At 38.5% G+C, this 26,282-nt stretch overlaps 3 protein-coding genes across 3 annotated transcripts in view; 2 read left to right on the top strand and 1 right to left on the bottom strand.

The window, feature by feature from the left end:
* Window positions 1-23: 23 nt before the first annotated feature.
* On the top strand, window positions 24-5,958 carry LOC137259068 (large ribosomal subunit protein eL13-like). Its single transcript, XM_067796780.1, has 4 exons — window positions 24-107; window positions 1,450-1,700; window positions 4,486-4,659; window positions 5,711-5,958. The coding sequence occupies exons 2-4, from the start codon at window positions 1,455-1,457 to the stop codon at window positions 5,912-5,914; spliced, it is 624 nt and encodes a 207-aa protein (XP_067652881.1). The 5' UTR covers window positions 24-107; window positions 1,450-1,454; the 3' UTR covers window positions 5,915-5,958.
* A 6,672-nt stretch (window positions 5,959-12,630) lies between these two features.
* On the bottom strand, window positions 12,631-16,325 carry LOC137257668 (uncharacterized). Its single transcript, XM_067795028.1, has 3 exons — window positions 16,270-16,325; window positions 15,243-15,339; window positions 12,631-13,359 (listed from the first exon to the last, which is right to left on the bottom strand). Exons 2-3 carry the CDS (start codon window positions 15,321-15,323, stop codon window positions 12,679-12,681), a joined length of 762 nt encoding a protein of 253 aa, XP_067651129.1. The 5' UTR covers window positions 15,324-15,339; window positions 16,270-16,325; the 3' UTR covers window positions 12,631-12,678.
* A 6-nt stretch (window positions 16,326-16,331) lies between these two features.
* The window catches only part of LOC137257667 (engulfment and cell motility protein 1-like), a 30,149-nt gene continuing 20,198 nt past the window's right edge, over window positions 16,332-26,282 (top strand). Inside the window, exons 1-9 of the mRNA XM_067795027.1 lie at window positions 16,332-16,676; window positions 17,968-18,008; window positions 20,369-20,668; window positions 21,250-21,349; window positions 22,196-22,290; window positions 23,710-23,775; window positions 24,060-24,222; window positions 25,350-25,400; window positions 25,998-26,120. Of these exons, the coding sequence (XP_067651128.1) occupies window positions 16,551-16,676; window positions 17,968-18,008; window positions 20,369-20,668; window positions 21,250-21,349; window positions 22,196-22,290; window positions 23,710-23,775; window positions 24,060-24,222; window positions 25,350-25,400; window positions 25,998-26,120 (1,065 nt within the window). The 5' untranslated portion in view covers window positions 16,332-16,550. The remainder of the gene's footprint in view (window positions 16,677-17,967; window positions 18,009-20,368; window positions 20,669-21,249; window positions 21,350-22,195; window positions 22,291-23,709; window positions 23,776-24,059; window positions 24,223-25,349; window positions 25,401-25,997; window positions 26,121-26,282) is intronic.

Genomic DNA, 26,282 nt, shown 5'->3' on the forward strand with positions numbered 1-26,282 from the left:
AAACAAACTTTTTGCAACTCAATCCACCTTTTGAAGTAACCGGGATAGTTGCGCCCCCTGTCGGCGATTGCCACTTCCTTTTCCGGTCTAGAACCGTAGCGAGTCAGGTGCGTGTCATATACCTGAGCAATATCTTGTTGAAACAAAACCATCATAGCCATCTTGCCACAATTACCACCACATACATGTATAGAAATACAACCGCGATTAGTCTGTTGTGATATTTACAGGGAATCCAACACATTAATGGCTAAAATCAACCTTGAGATGATGCGACTCCACGATATTTATGGTTATGCCTTCGTGTGGCATCGAGGAATTATTCTTGTTAACAGCAATATATTTCTATCAGTGGTATTACTGTACGTATTCCGTTTAGGTTTCGATGTAGCTGTGAAATTAGACCTAAATGGACTCTATGCAATATTGCTTATGAATAGGATATAGTCTATTTTGAAGTCCTTGTGTAAACGAGATCATGTAACTAAAACAGTACCCCCGAATTCACTCAGTAAATGGCCAACCATTTACTTTCTAAGAATGAAACTTTTCGTCAATGAAAGCTGTCATCTAAGGCCCTTGTGTTATATTTTCAAACGATCATACGAGATAATCACTCTCATCAATGAAGTGCTCAATTAACATCCATAGATAGTGTCTGATGTTAGATCTTGATGATAATGAAATGTACTGTCATGAAGTGTACCATTGCCTTTTCCCACCAAGGAATTGATGACCGTGAACAATTTAAATTTCTGTAAAATAGAAATCACAACTTATCTTTATTTCTATTTTGATGGGCCATGCCTATTACAACATGACAACTAAATATGATTAGCCTAATATCATTGAACAATTAAATAATGTAATTCACACCAGTCGTCATTCTCATGTTTTACTAAAGATTTGATCAATGTTACCTGCATTTGTTTGGAAAATTTCACTGTCAGGTGCAGAGGGAACCCAATGTTAAAGTCAGAACTTCTGAATGTCAGTTTATGAGCGGCTATATATTCTGTACAATAAGCATCTGAATGTTATGGTTTTTTGTAAATAATTCTGTCTGTGGAGTACACGTTGGTATGATAAATGGCATGAAGCAAACTGCACATCTATAAGTAAGGCTAGAAACCATTTGTCAGTGATTTTCATTTTTTGCAGACTGTGGTAATTCCTACCTTTGCCTTTAGGGTGGTAGAGTAGCTCAGTGGTTGAAGTGTTGACTTGTCACGCTGAAGACCCAGGTTCGATAACCCACATAGGAACAATAATTATGTGAAGACCATTTCTGGTTTCCCTGGCTGTGGTACTGTTGGAATATTGACAACCTCTGCATTAGATGCCAGACTGATGAGTGATTTATTACATCATAGAAATCCTTAGTAATGGTCCTAAAAACATAGGAAAGGTTTGGAAATAACCAAGAATTAAACTTTTTTTCTTTCACAGCAAACATGGCTCCAAAAGGGAATAACATGGTGCCCAATGGGCACTTCCACAAAGACTGGCAGCGCCGTGTTAGGACATGGTTCAACCAGCCAATGAGAAAACAGAGGAGACAAGATACACGTGTACAGAAAGCTCGTGCCATTGCCCCTCGCCCTGTCAAAGGCTATCTGCGCCCCATTGCACGATGCCAAACCTTCAAATACAACACTAAAATCAGAGCTGGTCGTGGATTTACTCTTGAAGAACTGAAGGTAACTTGCCCTTGGAATGTTACAGGCTGTATGTGGATTCCTGGTTAGAATTGGTCCTCAGCATCCCATGCTGGTCATACTCCCCATCTTAGAGTCTGGTTGATTGTATGTCTTTGTAAACAGTGAGACTATAGTCTGTTTGCAGTGAAAATTTACAGATGAATTCCACTTTAAATATAAAAGTAAATTATCTAAGTGCAATTAAAATTGCAAATCCTCATAATTTTACCTTGCCAATTGAACATTTAAATCTCAGAATTTTATTCACCTTAGGATAAAAGTTGTTTGGCAAACAATCATAGTTTCAAATCATTTCTGTTGGTTTGTGTTCAAAGGGGTAAGCGCTGTAGTTAAAACAGTGAAACAAATGCCCGTGCTGAATGTGATGAGTGTTAACTTGGGGAAAAAACGACTTATTCTCTGATGTCTCATTAATTGTGCATACCCCCTTGTAATACAAACCAATAATACTGATATGACAATATGATAGTTTGTGTATGTATGATGAGTGAGGCTATGAGAACTGGGTTACCAAAGTTAGAAATATATTCATAGCAGGTTTTGGTGATGTTTGGCTCTCACATACTTATGGAGACAAAAACGTTTTTATTAAAGTCCTTTTTCAGTGCCTGAAAGAATTTTCTGCAACGTTGGCACAGTGATTTATCTGTTTAAATGTTTACATATTGTAATTTCAAATGAACTAATTTCTTGTGAAACACATTTAACTTGTATTACTGTATCCAAATACAGATTGTTTAGCATGATTTAGGTTAAATCCCATTGTTTGAGATTGAAAGAGTTCGTTACTGTTGTAATATTCCGCAGGAGCAAAGAAAGTGCGAAATGTGTTACTTAAACAAAATCAATAATGAATACCATTACCACTTATCTGTCCAGCCTACGTTGAATTAAGACAAAAATATTTGTTGATGCAATTCTATGCTTCTCCTAATACAGGGATTGGGAAAGAGAACTTTGCCATTTTCAGTGTAATCATGTGACCAGTCATGTGATGTTATCTGTAATACATCGGAATACATGTGTGTGTGACTATGGCATTTTGTGTTTAATAAATGGTATTACAACACAACAGTTCATCTTATTCATGACTGGTCTCTATGATGTAAGTTTACATGAAGGATTGTTAGCCATTTCAGAATTCATAATGGCCACTGCCCTTGTATCAATAGTAAACTTCAATATTTAATGGGCCATTTTTCATTCTAATGTGCAAAATGGCCCAAGTCCCCTGCCTTTCCCAATCCCTGCTAATATACTAAAATTTAATTCATTGTCATCATCCAAAAATGTAGACATTATCTTAAAGACTGCTAAGTATTTGTTCTATGCATTTCAAAAAAGGAAGTAAATCTTGTCACATTAAGATTGTTTATACTGTACATGCTGCCATTATCATTATGTTTAATGTCTTCACCGTGTTGCATCTGTAATTGCATAATTTAATCAGTTTCAGTTAAATAAATTTTTTATGTGTCACATGTCACGCAAAATTAATGTTATGTATGCAGTTTTGTACAAATGAAGTGTAAACTTTATATCACCTTGAAATTATGGTTAAATTTAGTATCGTGTATTTGAAGTGAAAGAAAAACAAATTTAGGAAATACCCATTGCTTGAAATAACGATAAATAGACGCTATTGTGACCCGACCAATGACAGTGAGCAGAACAAATGATGCTTTCAAACATGGCGGTCACTGGTCAGCATAGTTAAAATTATTACAGAAAGTTTCAACAAGTGGGACTTTGAATGTTTTCTCAATAGCAATGAAATGATGCTTTACTGACTCTTTCACAAAAGATTATCTAAGTAGAAATACTGATATGAATGCCAGTTTGTGCCGATCAAAAATGAGGTAGTAAATGCTCCAAGTCTGTTTTTGTTATGATTCTTACAACTCCATAGATACCCACTTTTTGAAAAGTTGATGAATTGCATAGCCCACATTTGTTGATTCTTAGATGCAACACTGTCTTCACAGATGAGGTGTTTTTGTACTCATAGGCCCATGGTCTTAGATACTAATAAAGATACTACCAGTATGTCAAACTAAGAATAGCTTGGCGAAACAATGGTAGATGTCAGATATTGCAAATTTTCTGTTGTTACAGACAATTCGTTGTCTCTTCTTCGTTCAAGTAAAGTGCTATGTATTCTAGTAATGTTGTTCACGCAGAGCAATATGTATGATATTGTTGTCTTAGTAACTGAGAAAAGTTTTGCCTCAAGTGAAAAGTTTTAGCCTAGCCTAGAAAAATCATGTTTGGTCTAATGAACTGGCTTGTCTATGCCAGTGTCATCAATTTAGTTTCGCATACCAAACTTCTGCAAAAACCTCACAGAGTTGGTCTGATATTTTGATTATGATCAGTGTGTCATGCTGATTAGTTTTTGAGTTACATAGCAATTCATGTCTGCTTTTGAACCAAACGGACTATGGCTGATATACTTTGAGTTCAGCAGTGACATGAGCTTTTTGAGCTAGTCTATGAGTAATTATAAATCTAGAACATGCAGTCACAGACAGGTACAAGCATGTTGCTATAAACATTTAAGTGAAACAGTCCTGGAAACGAACTCCATTTACTCATATCTCCCCAGCTTACAACCACTTTATTGCTTAGTGAAGAAGAAAATAAGAAAAACATACTACTTATCCTATCTATCTTTAAGTTGCAAGAATAATGGTACAGTTTTAAAGATCATGTTTGCCAGAATTGCTTGCTTCGGTTTTTATTAAGTGTTTAACCCTAATTTCAGCAAGCTGGTATCAACAGGAGGCAAGCCAGATCCATCGGCATCTCTGTGGACTACCGTCGTCGCAACAAGACAGTGGAATCCCTGCAACAGAATGTGCAACGCCTGAAGGAGTACAACTCCAAACTCATCCTCTTCCCACGCAAGGAGAGCAAACCCAAGAAGGGAGATGCCACGGTCAGTTCAGAAATACTTTTTTCTTTCTATATTGTGGCACTTGCAATTTGCTCTGCTCCTTCGTTGGAATCCTGAAAAAAACAACTCAGTGGACAAAGATTCCTGTGACTGACATGAATATCAATTTAGGCAGCTGAGATATGGTAACTTGTATTAAATGATTCAGTGAGTCTGATCTTGTGATCCTGTGAAACTCTTCTTGAGATAAGCATAGTTGGGTAAAGAGCAGTTCTACCCTAGGTGCTGCATTGTGCATTGTGAAATGTATTTTGTTTTGTAATAAGACAGTACATACTGAGGGCATTCAGGGTCAAGACTGGCACTGAGCAACATGTGCTCATTGCAAGAGATGACATAATGGATTCGACTGGACGATTTGTTGATTTTGTTGGTCATGGCACATGCTGAGCAGTTGGAGATTGTTACTCATGTTGCTTGAATAGCGTTGATGGCTCCAATTCAGGAGTTTTGTCTCATGTTTTGCTGATAAAACAATTTATCGCCTTAACTTTCAGACTCGAATAGTTCATACTGTTAACTGTGAAAGATAGAGCTTGAAAACTGAAATTATGGTAAAGGGTGAAGTTCAGTGTGTACAGTTGTTTATGGAGAAAAAAGTGTTCCTGCCACATATATTTCCTGAAACCTCTGAAGAGTTGAGAGCCAATTTTGTTTTTTATATGGTTCCCTAGATTTTGTATGTTTCTTCTGTCCATTTTGAATCGGTTCATTGATTAAAGGGTTGGGTATAGTAGCGTAGTGGTTGACGGTTTCACTTGTCGCATGGGTTCAGTGTTTAAAGCCAATTACTAGTGTCCTCTGCTGTGATTTGGTGCGAATATTGCTAAAAGTGCCTTAAAACGCTTGTTGAAACTGTTGTGCATGAAGCAGTTCCATGATGTCTGTCTGCTTGTATTCTCTGACTTGGGGCCATTCCTTCATCCCATTCCCAGATAAAAATTGTAAGTGTGTATGGACACAGGCACCAAAATATGAGGTGACTATTGATGTTTGGTTCATGTATGTGAAGGCGCTGATGTTTGTGTTTTAGGCTGAACAGATCAAGACAGCCACACAACTCAAGGGAGACGTCATGCCCATCAGACAGGTGTACAGGAGTGAGAAGGCTCGCAAGATCAGCAAGAGAGAGAAGAGATTCAGTCCCTTCGCTGCTCTGCGTAGTGCTCGCGTTAACGCCAGGCTGTTTGGAGTGCGCGAAAAGAAGAAGCGTGAGGCTGCTGAGAAGGAAAAGTAAACCAAACTGTAAAAAGCTGTGGACATTAAAAAAAAGGAAAAATGTTTGAGTTTTTTTCTCTGATCTCTCTAATGTGAGCATTAATAGGTCTCCAGTACCAAGAGCTTCCTGGAAGACAAATTATTACTGGTGAGGCTTGCCAGTGTCTCATATTGTTTTACAACTTGAGTTGTTGCCTACAGATTTGCTGTTTGCTACTGGTAGCTTTGTGGTAGAACTGTTGGCTAGTGACACTAAAGTGTCCAGACTTGTGTTCAGTGTATGAAGCACATTTTGGGTGGTTACTGCTTGATACAGCTGGGGTGTTGCTAATAGCAGCATGAAACCGTAATTCTGTCCATCACTGATGTGCAATGTCCAAACTCTGTTATTTACACTACAGGCAGTCTTGATGTAGCAGACCTGTGAAGGTCCGGGGAAAAATAGGTCATCATCAACCCATACTTGCCATACAAGGCGACTATGCTTGTTGTAAGAGGTACTAACCGGATCAGATGGTCAACTTCGCTGACTTGGTTGAGATGCCTCAGTTCCCAATTACAGATTGATGTTCATGCAGTTGATCACTGGACTGTCTTGTCCAAAATCGATTATATATAGAGCGCTGCTATATGGCTTGAATATTTCGGAGTGTGGCATGAAAGTAAACTCACTTGCTCGATGTAGCAGGAATATTTCTAAGAAGAAAAAACACATTGACAACTGTCAAATAATGCATGTTTCAAGAGCAAGGAAATGTCAGTGGGAAATCATTAGCTGCAGCTTTCAGTTACCACAACAGGTTTTCTGTAAATAACTTAATCAGTATGTGCTTAAGATACTGCAGTTCCCGACTATACCAAGGTTATGAGAGTTAGCCCTAAGACCTGGGGCCGGAGTCCCTAAACTGAGGTACAGCAACAACACTTTCCAGTGAGCGAGCACTGTGCTTCATTATTAATATTTGCAAGATGGTGACTTGCTTATCCCGCAGCTGGCCATGGCTTATCTGGAAGTTTTCATGCACACCAAGTTGATCTTTGGACTATGGTGCATGTGCATTTCACTCTTGCTTACCCAACTTAGGGAAGCAAAATGATGAGCGGTTGTTTACAAGATCTTCCTACAGATCATGCAGAATGCACTAGGAAAAGCACGTATTGATACGATGTGTGTGTGTGTTTATCTTAAAGCATGACCTCAGCATAGTTTGTTGTGTTTGTTTGTTTGGTCTCGCCACATGCAGTGATATTCCAGCTATATGGTGATGTTCAGTAAATAATGGAGTGTGGACCAGACAACCACATTAATTAACCACATCAACATCGATCAACACGATGTGTCAGCCAGGCTGGTGATCCTGACCACCCAATCCCACTGGTCACCTTTTACAAGCATGGATTACAGTTGTCTCCAAGAGGAAGTAAATATCTGGTGTGATAAAAAACCTGGAACTACCCAATTGTTAACTGGCTGCTGTACGAGACATCCAGGTATCTATTGATTGCTAAAAGTGTGGCAATAAAAATGTGGAGATAAAGAATCAGGTGTTTTTGTCTGCGATTCAAGACTTCACGGACTGTGTACCCTGGTATAAGGCTCCCTGGGGGTTTATCTCTAGACTTGAGACTATGCGTGTTGATACTTTGTTTTGCTGGTCATCGGTGGGGATGTAGAGTGCAATCTGGGACCTGGTAACAAGACCACCACACATGACTGCCTGCAGACAAGGCTCATATGGGCAATCTGTACCTCCTGATACTGTTACAGACTCTACTTTTGTCACTTGCAGACCTCACCATAACACTGGAAGGTATTCAGGCCCAAATTACCCCTATAATACAAAATTTGACCAGTTTACATGTGAATTTAATGAAATGCTACAATCAGATCAGACTAAAAATATTTCACTAATACAATGTGTTAGCGAGTTAGAAATCAGAAATGATATAAAATGGAAGCCCAGTCCCACAGATGCAACTGTTAGTTAAACTTCGGGAGTCGCAGGAGGAAAGGGAGCAAGGTGTTTGAAATTTCATAAAAAAAACCCAAAAAAACCAAAAAAACCAATAAACTTTGAAAAAGGAAACATCCCACATCATTTCAAATGAAAGCGCATACAAGCTTTATTCCAGGTCTGGGAGTCGACCCTTGATTGTCAAATTTTAATTCATTATGGACAAGGCTGCAGCGCATTTGTCACCACTCACCCTTTCCGTGAACTCCAAGAAGACTCATCCCCGACTCTATGCTTGTTATGTGTGAGAATACAACAAACCCACCGGAAAGCGTGTAATGGATGCAGCGCTTTGATAAAAACAATCCCCACTACTTAATTCCTTTATGGCATTATGTTATTGTGTAAGAAATCATGAAAAGTATATATCGTCGTACCGAAAGCACAAGGGACGTAGCTGACAGAATTGGAAATATAAGGTGATAATTATGTTTCCCCTTCACCCCCACCTAGTTGTATCGAGGAGGTTTAATTCTTTAAAATAAAATAAGCAAAAACAAAAACAGCAATAAAAAGTACGAGTACTTCGGTGATATTAAGTACCACTGGAATCAAACAGGAATGGAGTTCTGTTATATGGGACGATCCTTTTTCAGCTGATCTGAATCCAGCGTCAATTTCTTAAGCAGAGGTGTCACAATTGCTGATTTGAAGGCGACAGGAACTAACTTTACTGCAGGTAGTTAACTGTCAATGAATCTGAGGACGTGAGTTGGTAACACAAGAAACTGTCAGACTCTCTGATAATTTTGAGTATGTCAGAATCAGTGTACTCATAAAAGTCTACAGGATACTGTCAGAATGAGCGTCTCACTGGTCTTCCCTTGTTCGGCCTCATTTTGCATCATCGGAGCCCAGATCAACCTTGTCTATAAAGAAAGCGAGGAACTGGTCACATAGTGTATATCTATCTTCATGACGTCGGAGAGGCTTGTCTGTATGCTTGTCCAGTAAACTGAAGAGTGTTTCACAAGTTTCTTGCATTCTGCATGATCTTGCCATTCAGACACCTCTGTTTTGCTCGTGTGGAAGAATGATTTACCTTGTTACTGGCCGAACGATAAAGTGCAGATGAGCTTCCAAGTTTGATTTGTGCCAGGCACCCACTGCAATTCTCCTGTCAACTTTTGCCTTGCTAATCTCGGGAGTCGTGGTCCAAGACGCTGATCTTTGAATCACCAACTTTGTCTTCTCTTCTGCGTGTATGTCCAGGAGTTGCAGTAGAGTGTCATTGTACAGATCAACAAGTTCAATTGGATCTGTGGCGGATGGATGTCATAAGATCTCAACGAATGGCTTCCCTGTCCATTTTCTTCATGTACTGGTGGATGATCAACATTTGACTTCTCTGTGAAGAGAGAATGCTCTGCAGATCGGCGACCCGGACCCTCTTTACACAGATAATGTCATCCATTGTTAGACCACAATCAAGGATGTGACCTCGCTTGTCTGTGTTCTCATTTACAAGTTGGACACACTTCTGAGAATTTTGAGTTTTTGAAAATTTCATCATCTCTTGGTCAGACACATTGTCACAGAGGATGTTCAAATCACTTAGTGTGAGCGTCATACACACACACATCTTCCAGCAATGTAAAAAAATTCATCACAGAAATGAGTAAATGATGACTTGCGCCTTCTCGATGGAGGTGTCCTGAATATTGCTATTATCTTTGTTGTCATGCTTCCAACAGTCAATGTATTGTCTGTTTAAATTATCAACAACTGGACTAACCCATCTGGAATGGTACAGTCGTCTATATATATTTTATGAATATGGCTTTGACGCATTTATTACATTTAGAAATACGATACAAATAGGTGAAAGTAAACACGTGTCCACATGGCTGAATTTATATGTTTCAATGATATTCTAGTACAAGGCATAAACTAAAGAATGTTTTCTAGTAAAAGGTGATTGAGTGGGGTTGTATACTGCTTTTTAGCAATATTCCAGCAATATCACCACAGAGGATACCATAAATGGAAGTCACACATTGTAATCTTGAGGGGAATTGAACCCGGGCCTTCGGCATAACGAGTAAACGATTAAACCACTTGACTAGCCCCATTGCCAAACACCGTCTCCTCATTGACTGCCTGATGCTTGTGAACTCGTGGTTGGGGATTCTGTGCCATTGCTCTTGCAAGGCAGTGCCAAGAACCTGCAAATTCCGAGGTTGGTTCCTAAGACCACGAAGCCTTCTCCCAAGTGTGCTCTATTGGATTAAGGTCAGGGGACCTTGATGGCCAGTCCATGGCGTTGATTACAGCATTTTGAAGGAAATTTTGTGTCAATATTTTGCTATGCGGCCAAGCATTATCATGCTGGAACTGTAGACCTGGGCCATGAGCACCTGGCCGTGGTAAGCAGCAGCTGTGAGGTTTCCACGGATGACTAAAAGTCGAGAACGGTTGTTCCCACAGAAAGCACCCCACACCACACCCGAATCTGTTGACTTCCTGTACACAACATTGGGCATACTGTTCACGACGTCGTCTTCAGTCTCTATGCCTGCCGTCCACAAATCTGAGCGTAAACCTGGATTCATCGCTAAAGACGACTCGATTCCAGTCTCTCTGGGTCCACTGGAGGTTATGTTGGGCCCACAGCAGACGTTGACGTTAATGAAATGGCTTCAATATTGCCCACGATATGACATTGAGAATACAGATTGGCAGCCAGCAACCGATTCTGAATGGTCTGTGAGGACTGTCGGCCTCTAAACATCTCAGCCCTGGTTCGTGTAGCTGGCAGAAATCTGTCATGTAAGTGATGTAGGACGATTTGACAGTCTTCTGGTCCTGACATCACATGTGGACAACCCAACCTGTGGTGCCAGTTTCTTGTAGACGACCTCACAAGTCATACACAGTACGACGGCTGCATCCCATTGCTCTTGCGACGACAGTAGTTCACGTTGCACATTTGACAATCATGGCATATAAAGTACCGTTAGAACTGTGGTTTAAAAGTGCTTTTTTCAGTTCTTGAGTCCAATGCAGACATGTGCAAATGAAGAACACTTCCATGCAAAGATCATGTGATCGACTGCAGGTGCAAAACCAGATTTGGCACTGTCATTTGCACAACAAATGGATGGGTTTGAGTGGGTTTTCCTAACGTTTTCCTAGAGTCAAAAAAATAGGGATCCCATTTCGGATACATAGATATATTATAAGACAAAAATTATTCATTATTTTTAAAAATTACATTTTGTGAAGTTTCTTTCTTGGCTCAGTATAGTTCATAGCAGGTTGTGAATTGTTCATCACACAACAAAGGAACGGGTTTTCATTTTAGGCCTAGGAAAATATCTATATTTGTAGACTCCACATTGTCCCCAAAACCTCATGCTATAAAACAGAAGACTAAGCATTCAAATTTGGCACAAAGATAGGTTGATTATTAATCTTAATGGTGTATTTTAGGTTCTGGGGTTTATACAGCAATAACTTAAACTTAAATGTTTTTGCATCTTTGTGGAAACATAGTCGAAGCTAGGCACTGTTTAATAGGCTCATGGGCTTTTATAACACCAGAACTGAAACATACTTGGTAGACATACATTACGCACAAGTTTTTATTTTACAGCATCAAAAGGTGTATTTGTATGTGTGTGCGTGCGTGTGCATGGCTCCAAAATATGTGTATGCTGTTTTAAGTGGAGATAGTGTTGATACCCTCAGGTAACATATTTTTTTTTTACTTTTGAATATTAACCTCAAGTGGATTTACTAAATAAAACTTCAATGCATTAAAAATCTTGTTACTTTAAAAATCTTTTTTCATTGACGAATTAATATTTTTTTTGGTAAAATCCTGTTTGTTTGAAGTTACTTACCATGTCAAATCCTACATACTACCTTGAAAATACTGGTTTATCTCATGTCAGTACTGAAACATCATTATAAAATAAACATACTAAATAATGTAATTAAACAATTTACTTTTAAGAGAACCTTCACTGACATAACGTTTTACAGATGGTGCCACAAGGGGGTGCCACTTGTCAAACAAATGTTTTAAGTGAAATTCATAGGACGTTTTCACTGCTAACAGTCCATAATGCTTGTGCTTATCCTCTGACGTTGCTAATGTCTAAGGTCTGCATATCTTTGTCAGTTTGTCCTCAAACTGAAATACAATACTGACGGACACACCATAGATTTCCTCCCATCTCACTGTACCTCCTTTAAATTTAAATTGGTTTATTTGTTACTATTACAATTATGTGTATTCTGAAACTAATGTGAGGAGTGAGTTAAGTTTTACGCCGCACTCAGCAATATTCCAGCTACATGGCCATGGTCTGCAAATAATGAAGTCTGGACCAGACAATCCAGTGATCAACAGCATGAGCATCGGTCTGAGCAATTGGGAACTGATGACATGTGTCAACCAAGTCAGTAGGTCTGACAACCGAAACTTTTAATCGCCTCTTAAGACAAGCAGAAGGTTGAAGGGTTGCTGAAGGCCTTTTCTACTCCAGACTTTCATGAGTCACTAATCTGAGGAATATCATATGAATGGATAAAGGCAAATGCACACTCAACATAATTACTGTGCTACAATCAAGCTATATCACTCCTGTCTGTACACAAAGGAAATCTAGTTTCTCACATCCAGTGGTAGATGGTATGGGTACTTATCAGTGGCAGACAGAGTAAGCCCAACTCCCATCTTCATCATATCAACAAACAAGACAAACACTCACTGATAAAAGTCTTTAATCAAGAGGAGCACTGCACACTATCATCCATCATCCTATGAACGGGACTTCTGTTTCTTTTTGCGGTTTTGTTTTGCTACCTCCAACAAATCAAAGTCACTCGCCTTTTCCAGTGGCTTCTCAAGGTCGTACTCCATGAGCTGATTGTAGTATACAGGTAGCTTAAAATCAGTTCCGACCACAAAGAACGGACGTTTTTTAATGGCTATATTCCCACCCATTGCTGTGAGGTAAGTTGGCCTCCTTGGCTTTGTATCCTTCAACCTGAAGTGAAGCCTGCTTGGAATCATTAACCAGTTCTGTACAACGGCTACATAACGATCTGTGAATGGTTCTAAATAGATTCTTCTAATACTTCTTCTGCTAACAGCATTTATGAACAACATGAGCGTGCTCCCGAACACGAAATAGCCCATTGCTGTAGCCGCAGGATGTGAAATGGACAGATTTGATGGGATGTCTGCGGAATTCATCACAACAATTGCCGCAGCTCCGATAACAGTTGGAATTGTCATTGTGTAGATGAACAGCTGGCTCCAGAATACGATTTTGTTCATGTTGTTTTCGTAAATCAACTGAAACTCTTCACTGACTTGGTCCTTGCCATACTGGGGGCGAAATGTCCGAGACTTCTTCGAGGTCAGGAGTTTCCACCTCACAAATACTTTGTTGACACTCGGCTTCCACAGTCTATTTGCTGTTGTGTCACTCCTAACCTGTAACAAATACGAGTGAGTGAGTGAGTGAGTGAGTGAGTGAGTGAGTGAGTGAGTGAGTGCGTGTGTGCATGCATGAGTGAGTGAGTGAAACAAACCCAGGTCTTTGGTGTGACAAGCAGACACTTTAACAACAAGGCTACCAAATAAGGAATCTCTATCAACAGGGTTGATCACAGTTACTGTAAATATATTCTGGGAAAGAAACCTTTCAAAATTTCCCCACAAAACCACAGGACCAGTTAGTGGACAATAATTAGTGGTCATGTCTGCACTTCACTGGTCCAAAATAATATTTGTTGATTTACTTCAACTGTCAATGCCAAATTCACTGGCCACCAACACCACTGCAAGCTTAACATATAGTGGTCCTGACGAATTTTTACAAGCCAGGGACAACTCAACCGACATAACTTTCTCATATTGTACATACTGTATTAGACTAACAACTAGTCTCTGAAATGAACATATTTTACTGGAAAAAATGTCATAGTAAACTTAAAATAATAAAATGAAATAAAATGGAGCCCTGAGACTTGATTCATTTTCAGAAGCTAAGGAAATCTAGACTTGCCACATTTTCTAGACTTATGTGGGCTTTCATGGATATATTTGCTTCAGGGCCTGTATGATTTACTTAACTATCACTGCCAAATTCACTGGCCTCCTGCACCAGTGCAAACTTTACATATAGTGGTCCTGATGAATTTTTACTAGTCAGGGACCACTAGACCAGTGTAAATTTCTCACATTGTACATACTGTATTCACTAGTAAGGCTGCAAGGAATCCACCAAATCTACATTTGCTCACTTTCAAAATGGCAAAGTGTATTCATGGGACTATGAACCTGCCTGGCTTGGATATACTCCAGTTTGCATATCTAATATCAATTTCAATAAACAAGTTAATAATTTGGTATCAAACAAGCAAAAGCAAGTTTGATATTAATCTTTCACAAGTTCAATAAAAATGGTATTTCACTGAAGTAAGTGTAATATTCTGTTTATTACATAATTATTAGAAACATAAATTGATAGAAACTGCGGCAAAAGTGCCTATAGTGTGATGACTCTCAGCTGTCCGCAAGTCAAACAAGGTCTAGTACCATTGTGACAGCTGCATTGGCATTGTGATGTCATAACTGTGAAGCATTATGATGTCATGCGTCTAGTGGTATTACACTATTGCCATAATATTACACATTGCCGTAAAAATATCACACTGCAGTATCTTCCACAGGCAAGTAATAATGTGGCAGTATACAGTAACTATCCAGTGATTCAGTATTGATAAGAAAAATCTTCCAGATCCAATCCAAACAGCCTTAAAAAGGAGGAGACTAAATGAGTAAATTCCACAAAATGTTTTTCATTCAGGACTGTTTTTGTTTTTGCTTGCATGGCCATGTTTACAACTCAATCCATTAAAATGTGAGTATGGTTTTATGGGCTTCAGACACTGTACCCATGTGGGAAATCGAACCTAAGTTTTCAGCGTGACAGATGTATGCTCTAATCACTAGGCTACCACAACTCAGAAAGATCCTAGATTGCAAAAGGTCAAGTCAATTACACTTTGTTGAAGAACAATATCAGAATGGGCAAGTACCTTTTTACTTCTAGATCATCTCACAGTGTTAAGATTTGAGACACATGAACAGTTGAAATTGTTGGCTGGACTCTGAGCTAATTTCACCTATAAAATCCACTTGATTTGTTTGTTGTTAAATGCCACAAGCATGGGTTGCTGGAGACCCACTTTAACCTGCATTCTCAAAGGTACTCAAGCATCTGTTATAATGACAAGTACAGGGAGCCTAGGGGTTCCTGGAATTCCCATTTATTCTGGCATTCCAACAGCGATACAAAGTAGAATGATTACCTGAAGACCTGAAAACAGTCTGTATGTCTGAACCCGAGGGTTGCACACCCTCATACAGCAGAGGGCTCGGAGTAGAATCATTGTCTGTCAGATTCACCTGTCAGTGATACAAAATTATGGTTCTTGTTACATAGAATCAAAACAGCACAAGCAAATATCAATCAGATTATTACTAATTGTTTGAAGTGAGTGAGTGAGTTTAGTTTTACGCCACACTCAGCAATATTCCAGCTACATGGCAGCGGTATGTAAATAATCGAGTCTGGACCAGACAATCCAGTGATCAACAACATGAGCATCGATCTGCGCAATTGGGAACCAATGCCATGAGTCAACCAAGTCAGCGAGTCTGACCACCCGATCCCGGTAGTCGCCTCTTAAGACAAGCATAGTCGCCTTTTATGGCAAGCATGGGTTGCTGAAGGCCTATTCTACCCTGGACCTTCATGGGTTGTCACATGTTCTAAATTAGCATTTCTCATTAGTGTGATATTCATCACATTCATCAAATCTAAATTTGTGTGTTAAAATGAGATGGGGCATGGAGGGTTATTTTACCTGAGAACATAAAAAGTATGCGTGTAATATATAACCTGGGACTCTCAGCTCTCTGATAACCAATATGTGTCGCTTTCAATCTACCATAATGCCACAGGAACCCGATATCGCACTGTAGGTTAAACATAGACCATAGATATACACTCACGTCATATATATTAATTGAACCCGATATCGCACTGTAGGTTAAACATAGACCATAGATATACACTCACGTCATATATATTAATTAATATGACGTGAGTGTAGGTTCCTGTGCATAATGCTTCGGCTCAATTCGACTTTGATAGTGTCAACTTTATCACATGGCAATGTCCTACGTGTTTGCTTTTAGTATGCTCTGAAATCAAAATGCAATTACTGATATTTAGAAGTAAGGCCTTGAACTAAATTAGAGGTCTGACAACCTAGTTGTGCCTTACAGACATTAATCAAACGATGCAATTCTTGATTGAAATGCAAGACGCACCTGTCTGTTATAGCGAGTGCGACCTCCATGACCAACGCCACCCTGCGGTGGTTTTTAGAACCACTTCCCGGAAGAGGCTTGGTTAATGGAGTCTGGTGGTGACACACATCGCTTAAGCATGACGAAAATTCACCATTTCATACTATTGTATGTGAAATCTGGATAATTTTTTATTTTATTTGCCGTTTGAATATATTAAGCAGTGGAATATTAGCACGTATTGTGCAAAGATTGACGAATTGTCACAAGCAGAGCGGAATTAGCAAGCGAACCCAGCGACAATGTCGGACCAACCAGGAACTAGAACTCTGCCCCCTGCCCGAACCTCGAAAAGTCACTTGGAGAATATTAAAAAGGTGGCTGTTACAATGCAAGGGCAACAGGCATTGTTCCTTGAACTTGACCAGGTAAACATTCAGTAATCTCCCATTCTTTACAGAATCTTCGTTCCATATTTACAACCTGTCACTTATGCCATTATTGACATTTTGGCGCAAACGTCAATCGACCTGTCACGCTGTTTTACATGGACTTAGGTTTAGTGATGACTCTGGTTTACAAAACATACACTAGTTACAAGTCAATAAATTATCCGTTAGTTGAGAAAATTTTCTTTTTGTCAACGTGTCGTCATTTTACGAACAAAATTGGGTGCTAATCAAAGTGCGTTTGTGGTTTCTAAAGGTGCAAGTGTTCTCAACTAATTCAAGTTGTGTTAGTGACATTTTTGCCTGGTTAATTTCATTATCTGGAACTGTTTGTTTATCATCATTGCCGAACCAGGTATTCATGATTCCATTTGATCTAGTTTAATTATATATGCATCAGCGCAGTCTTGTATGGCATTCATATATTTCAGCATAGCCTCCTGCTGGCTTACTTCTGCTACAGACTTCCTTTAGTTCACATTTATGAACCAATCATTGCTTTCTTCTTATTCATCTAAATTATAATTTGGAAGGAAACAAAAACAACTCATGACACCTTTTCCAGCAGCTCAACTTATTCAATCACAATTGTACAGTATAGTACAATTTGGGCACCCCACTTCTAGATCCTTAGGGTTAGTGAGTAAAGTTAGGGTTGGCTTACCTTTGGTGTGAGTATATCCATCCGAAAAAAAAATCGAAAAAAATTGCGCCCGATAAAGTGCACTACTCCCTTACATTGAAACTCAAACATTGTTTTGAAGTACATTTTTCATAGATTGCACATGAAAAAGAATGTAATGTTTTCATTTGCCAAGGTTTTGTTAATCATGAAAATGAAAAAAATGTATTTTGTTTGTCACTAAAACATGTATAAGGAATACTTGCAAAAGTCAATGCTGGGGTTTGTTTTTTATGAATTCTTGGCCTACTTGTAGAATACAGTACCATAAACTTTAAAAACCTGTCACATTGCTCTTTTACGTAATTGTAGGTGATAAGGGTAAGGTTAGGGTCAGGATTAGGGTGGATTAGAGTTAGGTTAGCTTAACTTAACCCAGACATCCTCACCAGACGTTGAGGTGCTGTATTCTAAAGGTCCTCAGAAAACTTTATAATAAAAATAAGACTTTGTGTTGTGTATTTGCATTTATGAACAGAATGTACAAAAGCGTTTTTATGCGTCCTGTTAATGTTATAGTTTAATTTCTTTATTATATTTGCCATGCAGCATACATTGATCAATGCAACAAAACTTCCTTATTTTCAGAAACGTCCCTTAGCTGCCATAATTCAGGATATATGTCAACAGTAAGTAAATTTGCAATAGTGCCTTATATGCTTTTTCAGGTGCTGGAGACAAATAAATCTATTAGTTCTATTTATGTTGGCCTGTTTGTATTCTGTGCTGGAATAGGAACCTTGCAACAAATGCTTGTAATGTGTTGCAAATTTCTTGGTCATGTTGCCATTTTTGTCTGTGGTTGGTGACTTGGTTGAGTGATTGTTACCATTAAGTGACCGCTTTGGTTTTTACCATGGTTACTCAAAATATCAGTAACTAGTTACTTGAATATTCAAAGGATGTTAAGGATGTTGTTCTTGAATGTTCAGGATTAAGTGTAAGCTGTAAAAGATATTGTTCTAGTCAATGTTTTAAATAGTAAATAACATTGTTACAGCCTGAGGTTTAAAATTTAAATAATGTTGTGATGCTAGAATCAGGCCTGGCCAAAAAACACTCAGCTACTGTGCAGAAAATTCTGGGAAAGTTTATGTTAATTGTGGAAATAGCAACATAAACTGTTTCACTAAATCTAAACAGTGAAAACGGTAATGAAAATCAATGACACTGCAACATTTCTGTATCGGTGAGCTTTGATCTGTACTACTTATGTGCATTATGATCACTTCTTTCAAATTTCCGTGCAACTGTTCATTGCCTCGTATACGAAAATCGTTGAATATGTCAAAAATGTTCATGTCAATCATTTCATACGTATGGAATGTTAACTAAACATGTGCACACACAAGTATGAAGAACGCCAAATAGCACAACAGAAATACTTTAAAAGGGAATGTAACTTTTCTTCAAACTGGAAAATGGCAACATGCCGTCAAAAATTCTTCTTTCATGTGTGCATATGCAAAATTGCAGTTGCAGGCTTTTCAGTTTTTTATCCAGTTTTTAGCGATTTTAAGTTTCCATATTTATCAGTCTAAGTAAACTTATCCTCAGTGCTTTTCGTTACACTTCACCACCGAGTCTAACGAAACCTCATGAGAGGTCGTGTCAGGTAACCTTTGAGATTGACCAATCAGGACACAGCTTACCAAATCGCGGAAGTGGACATTCACACGTACCTTTTGAACTTTTTATCTCGAAAAGGTTCGTACCCAAATGATTCTGACTGCTATTTAGCGTACGATAACTTCCGGGTGATGCACACGGCGCACGTTACGACCATGACAACAGAGAGTAAATAGTCCCTGAAAATATTGTTTTTGGCAATATTCAAGGATGTCATCTTGCAGAAATATTGGCTAATGGTAACCATGTCAACAGAACCCCCAAAGCGTATATACAGCTGGTCAAATAACTGTGTTATATACAGATTTTTGTTTGTGGAGAGATCTGTCTCGTTAACCTGAATATTTTGAAAGTCCCTCCGATCCCTAAATAGTAGCCGTTGTTTGATTGGTTAAATCTATTTAACTGTCTCACGTTTGATTGGACGGTTATAAGTAGCTCAAAGGTTACCTGATGCAACCTTCTACTAGGTTTTGTTAGACTCGGTGGTGGAGTGTAATGAAATACACTGAGACTAGGTTTACTTCGACTGCCATATTTATTGTTTTAGTAGCTAGTATTATGTTAATGTTGCTATTTCCATGATTTGTTTGGCTTTTCAGCATGGGAATGTTTTCATAGGTAGACCTGTAGAATGTGCAAATTGAAATTGTTTCTGTGTGTGTGTTTGTGTTTTATGGATGCGAGTCCAGATGTGAGAATATATGTAAGCATGGTCTTGTTGCTATATGGCTGAAATACAGGTGATATGACGTTAAATTTTAACTCACACACTCACACTCTGACGTAGAATTTAGTGGAGCCTTGAGTTGTATATATATATATAATATTTAAAACTAAAGGCATCCCTGTCTCTAACGTTCAACTATAGAGCCTGGCCAGGAAATGTTGGCCAGGTCATTTCAGTATTTCTTTCAGTATATTTTTAAACATAAGAGCAATGTTAGTTATCTGTTATTACTTGATTAGTTTTCGTTGAAAATACTTTGGATCATTAGTTTGAATCACCCTGATTATGTTCCTAAGGTTGTCATTGAAATACCTGTGTGTTGGTGTCACTCACTCACACAGTAAGCAACACAGATGGTGTTTGTCACACTGACTGCAGGGGCAGTAGGATAGCCTTGTGGTTAAAGCATTGGCTTGTCAAGCCGAAGGCCCAGGTTAAATACCCTACATGGGTACGATATGTGAAGCCCATATCTGGTAAAAAAAATTGTTTAAAACCATACTCACTCATTCACCCTGACTATAACAGATTCAGATTGTATAATATAACTGAGGATAAGACTGTTGAATGTTCTCTCACTCATTACTGTTACAATATGTCTCTACGCCTCTTTCCATTACTTTCTTTCAGGTGGAAGCTATCAGACCCAGAAAATTTTGCACTGCAGTTCTCAGAGCAGAATCGTCACAGCTACATCACTGATCAAAATCGGAATGAGATTTCAAATGGAAATGTCCTCACTCTGACGTCTTCTCCCGGGAAAAAGGCTCAAAACATTTATAGTCAACTGAACAACAATGCTAGCCAGCTGGACAGAATATCAGCACTTCGTGATCTCTCAATCTTCTCCTCAGACATTTCATTTGCAATTGAGTTCATCAACAGGAATGGTCTTCCCTTGGTTATAAAGTTTGTAACATCAGGGAATTTGTAAGTGTCCTTTGGAAATCATTCATACAATCCGATTGTTAGATTTATGGCCATATTTTGAAAACAGCATGAAGATGTTTGAAAGAATTCTTGTCTTTACTGTCAGACATCGCTGAAACAAGATTGCCACATGTCGTACACTAAACTATGGAGGTGTGACGATACAGATTTTTCGCGATATGATACATATCGTCATTTCTTCGAACGATATGTTTTGATTTGATGCATATCATGATATGCTATCTTTAGTTATTTTCTTTTAAACTGTGTGTGACTAGAAATCAATTCATTTTAACTGTCAGTTCTTAAAAGTGTGTTATGAACAGTTGAAAACATTTTATTAGAAAGTATTTAACATCCTTGATTAAAAATGATTTATTGATAGCAGAGAATTATCTGTTCATAATGCATTTGACATGCCTACAAAGCATGTTGTATGGTTGGTGTTTCAGTAAGTGATTATATTAGATCTTGTGTATTATCCATTTTTAGCATGCTCTATGTAATACTGCTGCACTATTACTAAAAGTAAACGCAGCATAAAACTTTACTTACTCACTTTCAACTCTTTTTGTTTATAGCAATGGAGACCCTCTTGCCTACACGCTCAAGTCCTTTGTGTCTCTCATGGATCATGCCATTGTATCATGGGATGTTTTGGAATCAGATTTCATTCGGAAGGTAGAAATATTTATGTTGAGTTGAGCTGTCATCATACCATTCCATACAGGACGTGTAGATCCCGGTTAGATTTGGCCATCAGCGTCTTGTGCCTGTCGTAATAGGCAATTAATGGTATTGGCTGGTCAGGCTATCAGGGGTGGCAATTTTCTGTGAATCTGCAGAAATCGGTTGATTTAAATACAAGTCAATTAATCTTGAGCCTGACTTCCAGCTGTTTTTCAATCCCACAATCATCCTGATTGTGTAAGCTAGTGCTCATATTGTTGATCATTAGATTGCCTGGTTCAGATTTGATTATTTATGAAATATTGTCATATAGCTTGAATATTATTGAGTACAACATTCAACAAAAATCAAAGCAGTCTACCTACGATCATGTCCACCTGGGTAAAAAATTGGACAAACAAGAACCTGTGGTGTTAAACATTGTTAAACAATAAATTGTGTTTTGGGTTTTGTTGTTTTGGGTTTCCCATCATGATACATTCCTACTATATGTCAGCAGATCAGGAAGTCCAGTAGCTGAGAATGTTAAGGATTGTTTGTAATTTATGGTTAGGGGGTGATGATGAGTTCAAGAAAGATGTGGATGTATCGCCCATTTTGTTCTGGGGGCATGGGGGAGTGAGGTATCATTGATTTTGTACATGACATGGGGGTGTATGTGGTCACTTTATGTGTACATGCATTTTATGGGGCATCATTCACATTGTACATGCTTCTTCATGAAATAATCATCACACTCCCTACGTGCCATAAATTATGAACAGTCCGTTTGATATGTTAGACCAATCTTTAGGTTTAGCAGAGTGCATGTCTCTAATGCATCAATTCGGTGTCCAGGTCGCGGAGTGCGTCAACTGTTCAAGCACTGCTACCCTTGACAAACAATGTCTGCAGTCAGCGCTTGAGATCCTGGAGTCCGTTGTCCTTCACAGGTCAGTCCAGTTACCATGGCAACACGCATGTGTGAATTGATTTATTTGTTTGTTGTAAATATACATAATACATAGTGATTGACAGTATCACTTAGATGTCAGCTTAAATAATTTAGCATGATCATGATAAGCAACTTCCGTAACACCATGGCCAGGGAATGTATTTTTTTACTTCACACTTTTCTTTGTTAGGGTGTCAAGATGCATGAAAGAGAAAAAAAGACAAATTTAGTTAAATTGAAACAATATGATGTTCATGCAAACCCAATTTCAATGAGGCACAATTTGGATTTGTTTTGCAAATAAAAAATGACTTGTCCACTTTAAACAATTAATTGGTATGGCTTAAATACCTTTGAAGAAATTTTATGTGAATATGATCATCAGATCAGTGATTTTCTTTTGAGGTACATTTAATTCTTAAAACTATTAGCAGCGTGTGAAACACCTGCCTGGGATGGGTTATTTTCAGTATGGACTGCCAGGTTCTCAAATTCACCTGCCAGACGGTAGGGTTAAAATGTAGAAATGTCTGTTTGAAGATATTTTGTGGACAGGTAAGTTTTGGTCACCGCTGGCATATCTAACCAGCCCTGTGGTCTGGCTGAAATTTCTGGGAGTAATACCCTGCTATTAGCTTTAGATATAGTATGAATTTTAAAAGCATAAGAAGTTTAATATTGTCACTGGCACTGGCAGTGTGGTACCCAAAGTGGTTGAGGTTTGCTTGATATACCGAAGACAAGAGTTGGATCCCAGCATGAGCACAGTGTGTGAGGACCATTTCTGGTGTCCCAACTTGCATTGTTGCTTGAAAAATTTGAAAGCACCTTACTACCAGTGTTTGCAATACTTTAATTTGCCATTTGGCTATTAGGGCCTGTTTTCCACCTGTAGTCCTTGAATGAAATCTGCGGGCCCATGTTGTTGCAGTCAGACCAATCAAAACAAAATATACTACACTGTACACAGTTTTACTCTGTTTCTACAAGATCAGATATCAAAGCCTATGCTTCAGAGAGGTGGTTTTAATTTTTTGAAGACCGGTGTTGACATTCCTGTGCGCAAAGCATTGAAATACCATGACATGAAACTTAGTTATCGTTACATGATGGATGATTCCTGAATTATTATTAAGAAAAGAGTTATGGGATAGATTCCAGGTGGAAAAAAACCAACCAACAAACCAAAAAAACCTGACAGATAACTTACTGAAGGCCATTAGGGACTGCAAATATTTGAAACTGCTGGCCTGATACGATATCAACCGGTGCTGGGCCTTTGGGCAGGCGATTATTTCAAATTCTGCATACAACTAAACTTGTTCACTCACTGTTGTCCCCAACAGGGTTCTTCTGCCATCATTGTCATGTGATCATGTTAGTCATGTGTCCAGTGTCTTCTTGTCAACTGTTTCAGCACGGGAAAGCAGGCCGTGGTTGAGCAGGTGGTTACCCCGGTCAACATAATTCCTCACCTGCAGAGGTCAGTAGCTAAATGCTGTGACATTGCATGTATTTTATTTATGCCATCTACTTTTACAGTGCTAATTGAGTAAAAAAACCTCATAAAAATAAAATTTACCTCCTTGGACTATCTTTAGAAGGAAAATAGGTGTGTTATCTTACCACTTTGGCTGTTTCACATGTACATATGGAGCTATTTGAAGTTCAAGAGAATTTGATATTGCTTTAGGCAATTGGAAATGGGATATATGTATCTTCTTGGAAAGTCGAGGAGATACATTTTCATATGCATGTATGTTTTAGTCGGTACACAAGTCAGGAAAGTGTTAATGGACGGACCCAAGAACGACGGGGATCTACACTTACCACTCAGACATTTTCCAGCCAAGCTAACCCAGAGATTCAAAAGAATGCCATAGCTTTAATCAATGCACTTTTCATGAGAGCTGATCCTGATAAACGAAAGGTAAGGATGCTATATGGAACCATTGTAAACCAAAAGTCACTGTGTTCTGTAATCTGATTGGTTGAAAAACATGATCACATAGGATATGATTGCCGGAAATAGCAAGACTTTTCGCTGCGTATTGACACATAGAAACATTGTAAAGTCAGAATGACGTCACAAATGAGCAGCTCCAGATGCTACCATGGGAATCAGCTGGAACAGCCAGCTGATGACACTTCACTGCTGTACTTGTACTTGATGTAACAAGTGCAGACAGTAAAACCCTTTGGTTTACTTTTTTGTTTACAATGCCGATAAACATCATGTGTTTGCCTACGCCATCAGTTCCAAATGCATTCCCGTGCTTCAAATACTCAATAACACCCAGAAATTGGCCAACACATGATGTTTATCTCCTAAACATGTCACATATTAATATATATTATGTAACATATACTATATTATACATGTTACGTAATCTCAAGGAATGTTTGCTGTGAATCATGAATCTGATACACGCATGAAAGAAAAAGAAAAAGCTTTGTTTCCTTTGCTCAAATGATTAGCATTACACCATTTTATCGTGACATTTTAGAGTATGTTGCAATGGGTACTTTATGTGCTGGTGATTCAGTGCCTGAGATTGTGGTTGATTCCGGGATGGGATTTAACCCCCCAAAGTACTAGAATCTGTATTTTACTGAGAAAGTGTCATCCCAAACATACCACATGTTGCAGTTGACAACTTTCTAGGTGGCATTGTACATTCATACTCAGAGTACTAGGGCATTGGTCAGTACTAGAGCAATGGCAAGTATGTGGTGGTAAGTATGTAAGTACATGGTGCTTACAGTGTGTGAAATAGTTTCCAGACTTTGTGAGCCAGTTGAGCCCGCCTTGCTAGAAAGTTTCTAGCCCACAATATGATTCTATGGCATGAAATTTGAATGTAGAAACTAAGCGAAAGATTACTGGAAGGTAAGATACCATAAAAAAAAATGACAACAGTAGTCAGTCCGGAACCTGTAGAGATTTACTGGCCCATGTGGATTTTTACAAGCCACGGGCTAACAAGCCAGTAGATATTTCACACAGTGGATGTTTAATATTGTTACCTAATAAATGTTCTCTATTTCTCTTTTCAGAAAATAGCAGATCAATTACATTCCAAAAGCATGAGAAACATCATCCTGAGTGTAGGTATCTTACCGAGCATCTAGCTGTCATTGTGTGGTCTCAGGCAAAGGGAGAAAAATACAGTTCCTAAGGAAAAGCTGTTTTTGAAGTCATTAACATTTGATAGTTAATTACAGCTCTATTTATTTATTTATTTATTTATTTATTCATGTACTGACCATTACTGTTAATCTATCCATATTGATATTGTCCTTTTATATCAGAATTGTTCTGTAAAATCAAAATGACTGACGTGGTTGTAAATTTTTTACAAACTCTGTTGTCATTATTGACTTACGCATGTTGTTATGTGGATTAAGTGGTCATTGTATCTACATGCATGGATGAATGTGCATAACATCAGTCACTGGATAGTCTGGTCAAGGCTGTTATTGTCAAGGATGCCATATACTATGTTTTTATGTTCTATTTTTTTATTCCATTTCATACATTCATGCATATACATCGCATACTTAAAATACGGAAAATGTAAATTTCAGTGTTTCACGTTCTGGTATCTTGTGCCTCTGATACATTACTACATGTCTCGCCTGTTTGACCCATATAATCTAACCCTAATGTAATTAAACTTTTCAAAGATTTCGTGTTACTTGCAGCATGTGATACGGGGAACGCAGCAGGTGGGGAATGAGATGGCCCATCAACTCTATGTCCTGCAGGTTCTGTTGCTTAATCTGCATGAAGATCGCAAGAAGACACCTGCCAATGCCCATGACCAGGTGAAACCACTTCCTGTTCTGCGCCCTGTTGTTCAAAACTATATAACTACGACAACCTCAAGGATTTGAGAAATAGATACCGCTAAATGTTGTCCAAAACTTTTGTGTGCGTTAAAAATCATTAAATTTCTCAGTTTTCATCGTGTACCAATAAAAGCACTC

The sequence above is a fragment of the Haliotis asinina genome, chromosome 12 (genome assembly GCF_037392515.1).
Source record: "Haliotis asinina isolate JCU_RB_2024 chromosome 12, JCU_Hal_asi_v2, whole genome shotgun sequence".
Taxonomy (NCBI): Eukaryota; Metazoa; Mollusca; class Gastropoda; order Lepetellida; family Haliotidae; genus Haliotis; species Haliotis asinina.

What these genes read in the sequence shown, in the direction of transcription:
- LOC137259068 (XM_067796780.1), top strand. Translation starts at nt 1,455, where the DNA reads ATGGCTCCAAAAGGGAATAACATGGTGCCCAATGGGCACTTCCACAAA. An exon ending in TTACTCTTGAAGAACTGAAG is followed by an intron (nt 1,701 to 4,485) that starts GTAACTTGCCCT and finishes CCCTAATTTCAG; the next exon opens with CAAGCTGGTATCAACAGGAG. An exon ending in CCAAGAAGGGAGATGCCACG is followed by an intron (nt 4,660 to 5,710) that starts GTCAGTTCAGAA and finishes TTTGTGTTTTAG; the next exon opens with GCTGAACAGATCAAGACAGC.
- LOC137257668 (XM_067795028.1), bottom strand. Translation starts at nt 15,323, where the DNA reads ATGATTCTACTCCGAGCCCTCTGCTGTATGAGGGTGTGCAACCCTCGG. An exon ending in GACTGTTTTCAGGTCTTCAG is followed by an intron (nt 13,360 to 15,242) that starts GTAATCATTCTA and finishes TATTTGTTACAG; the next exon opens with GTTAGGAGTGACACAACAGC.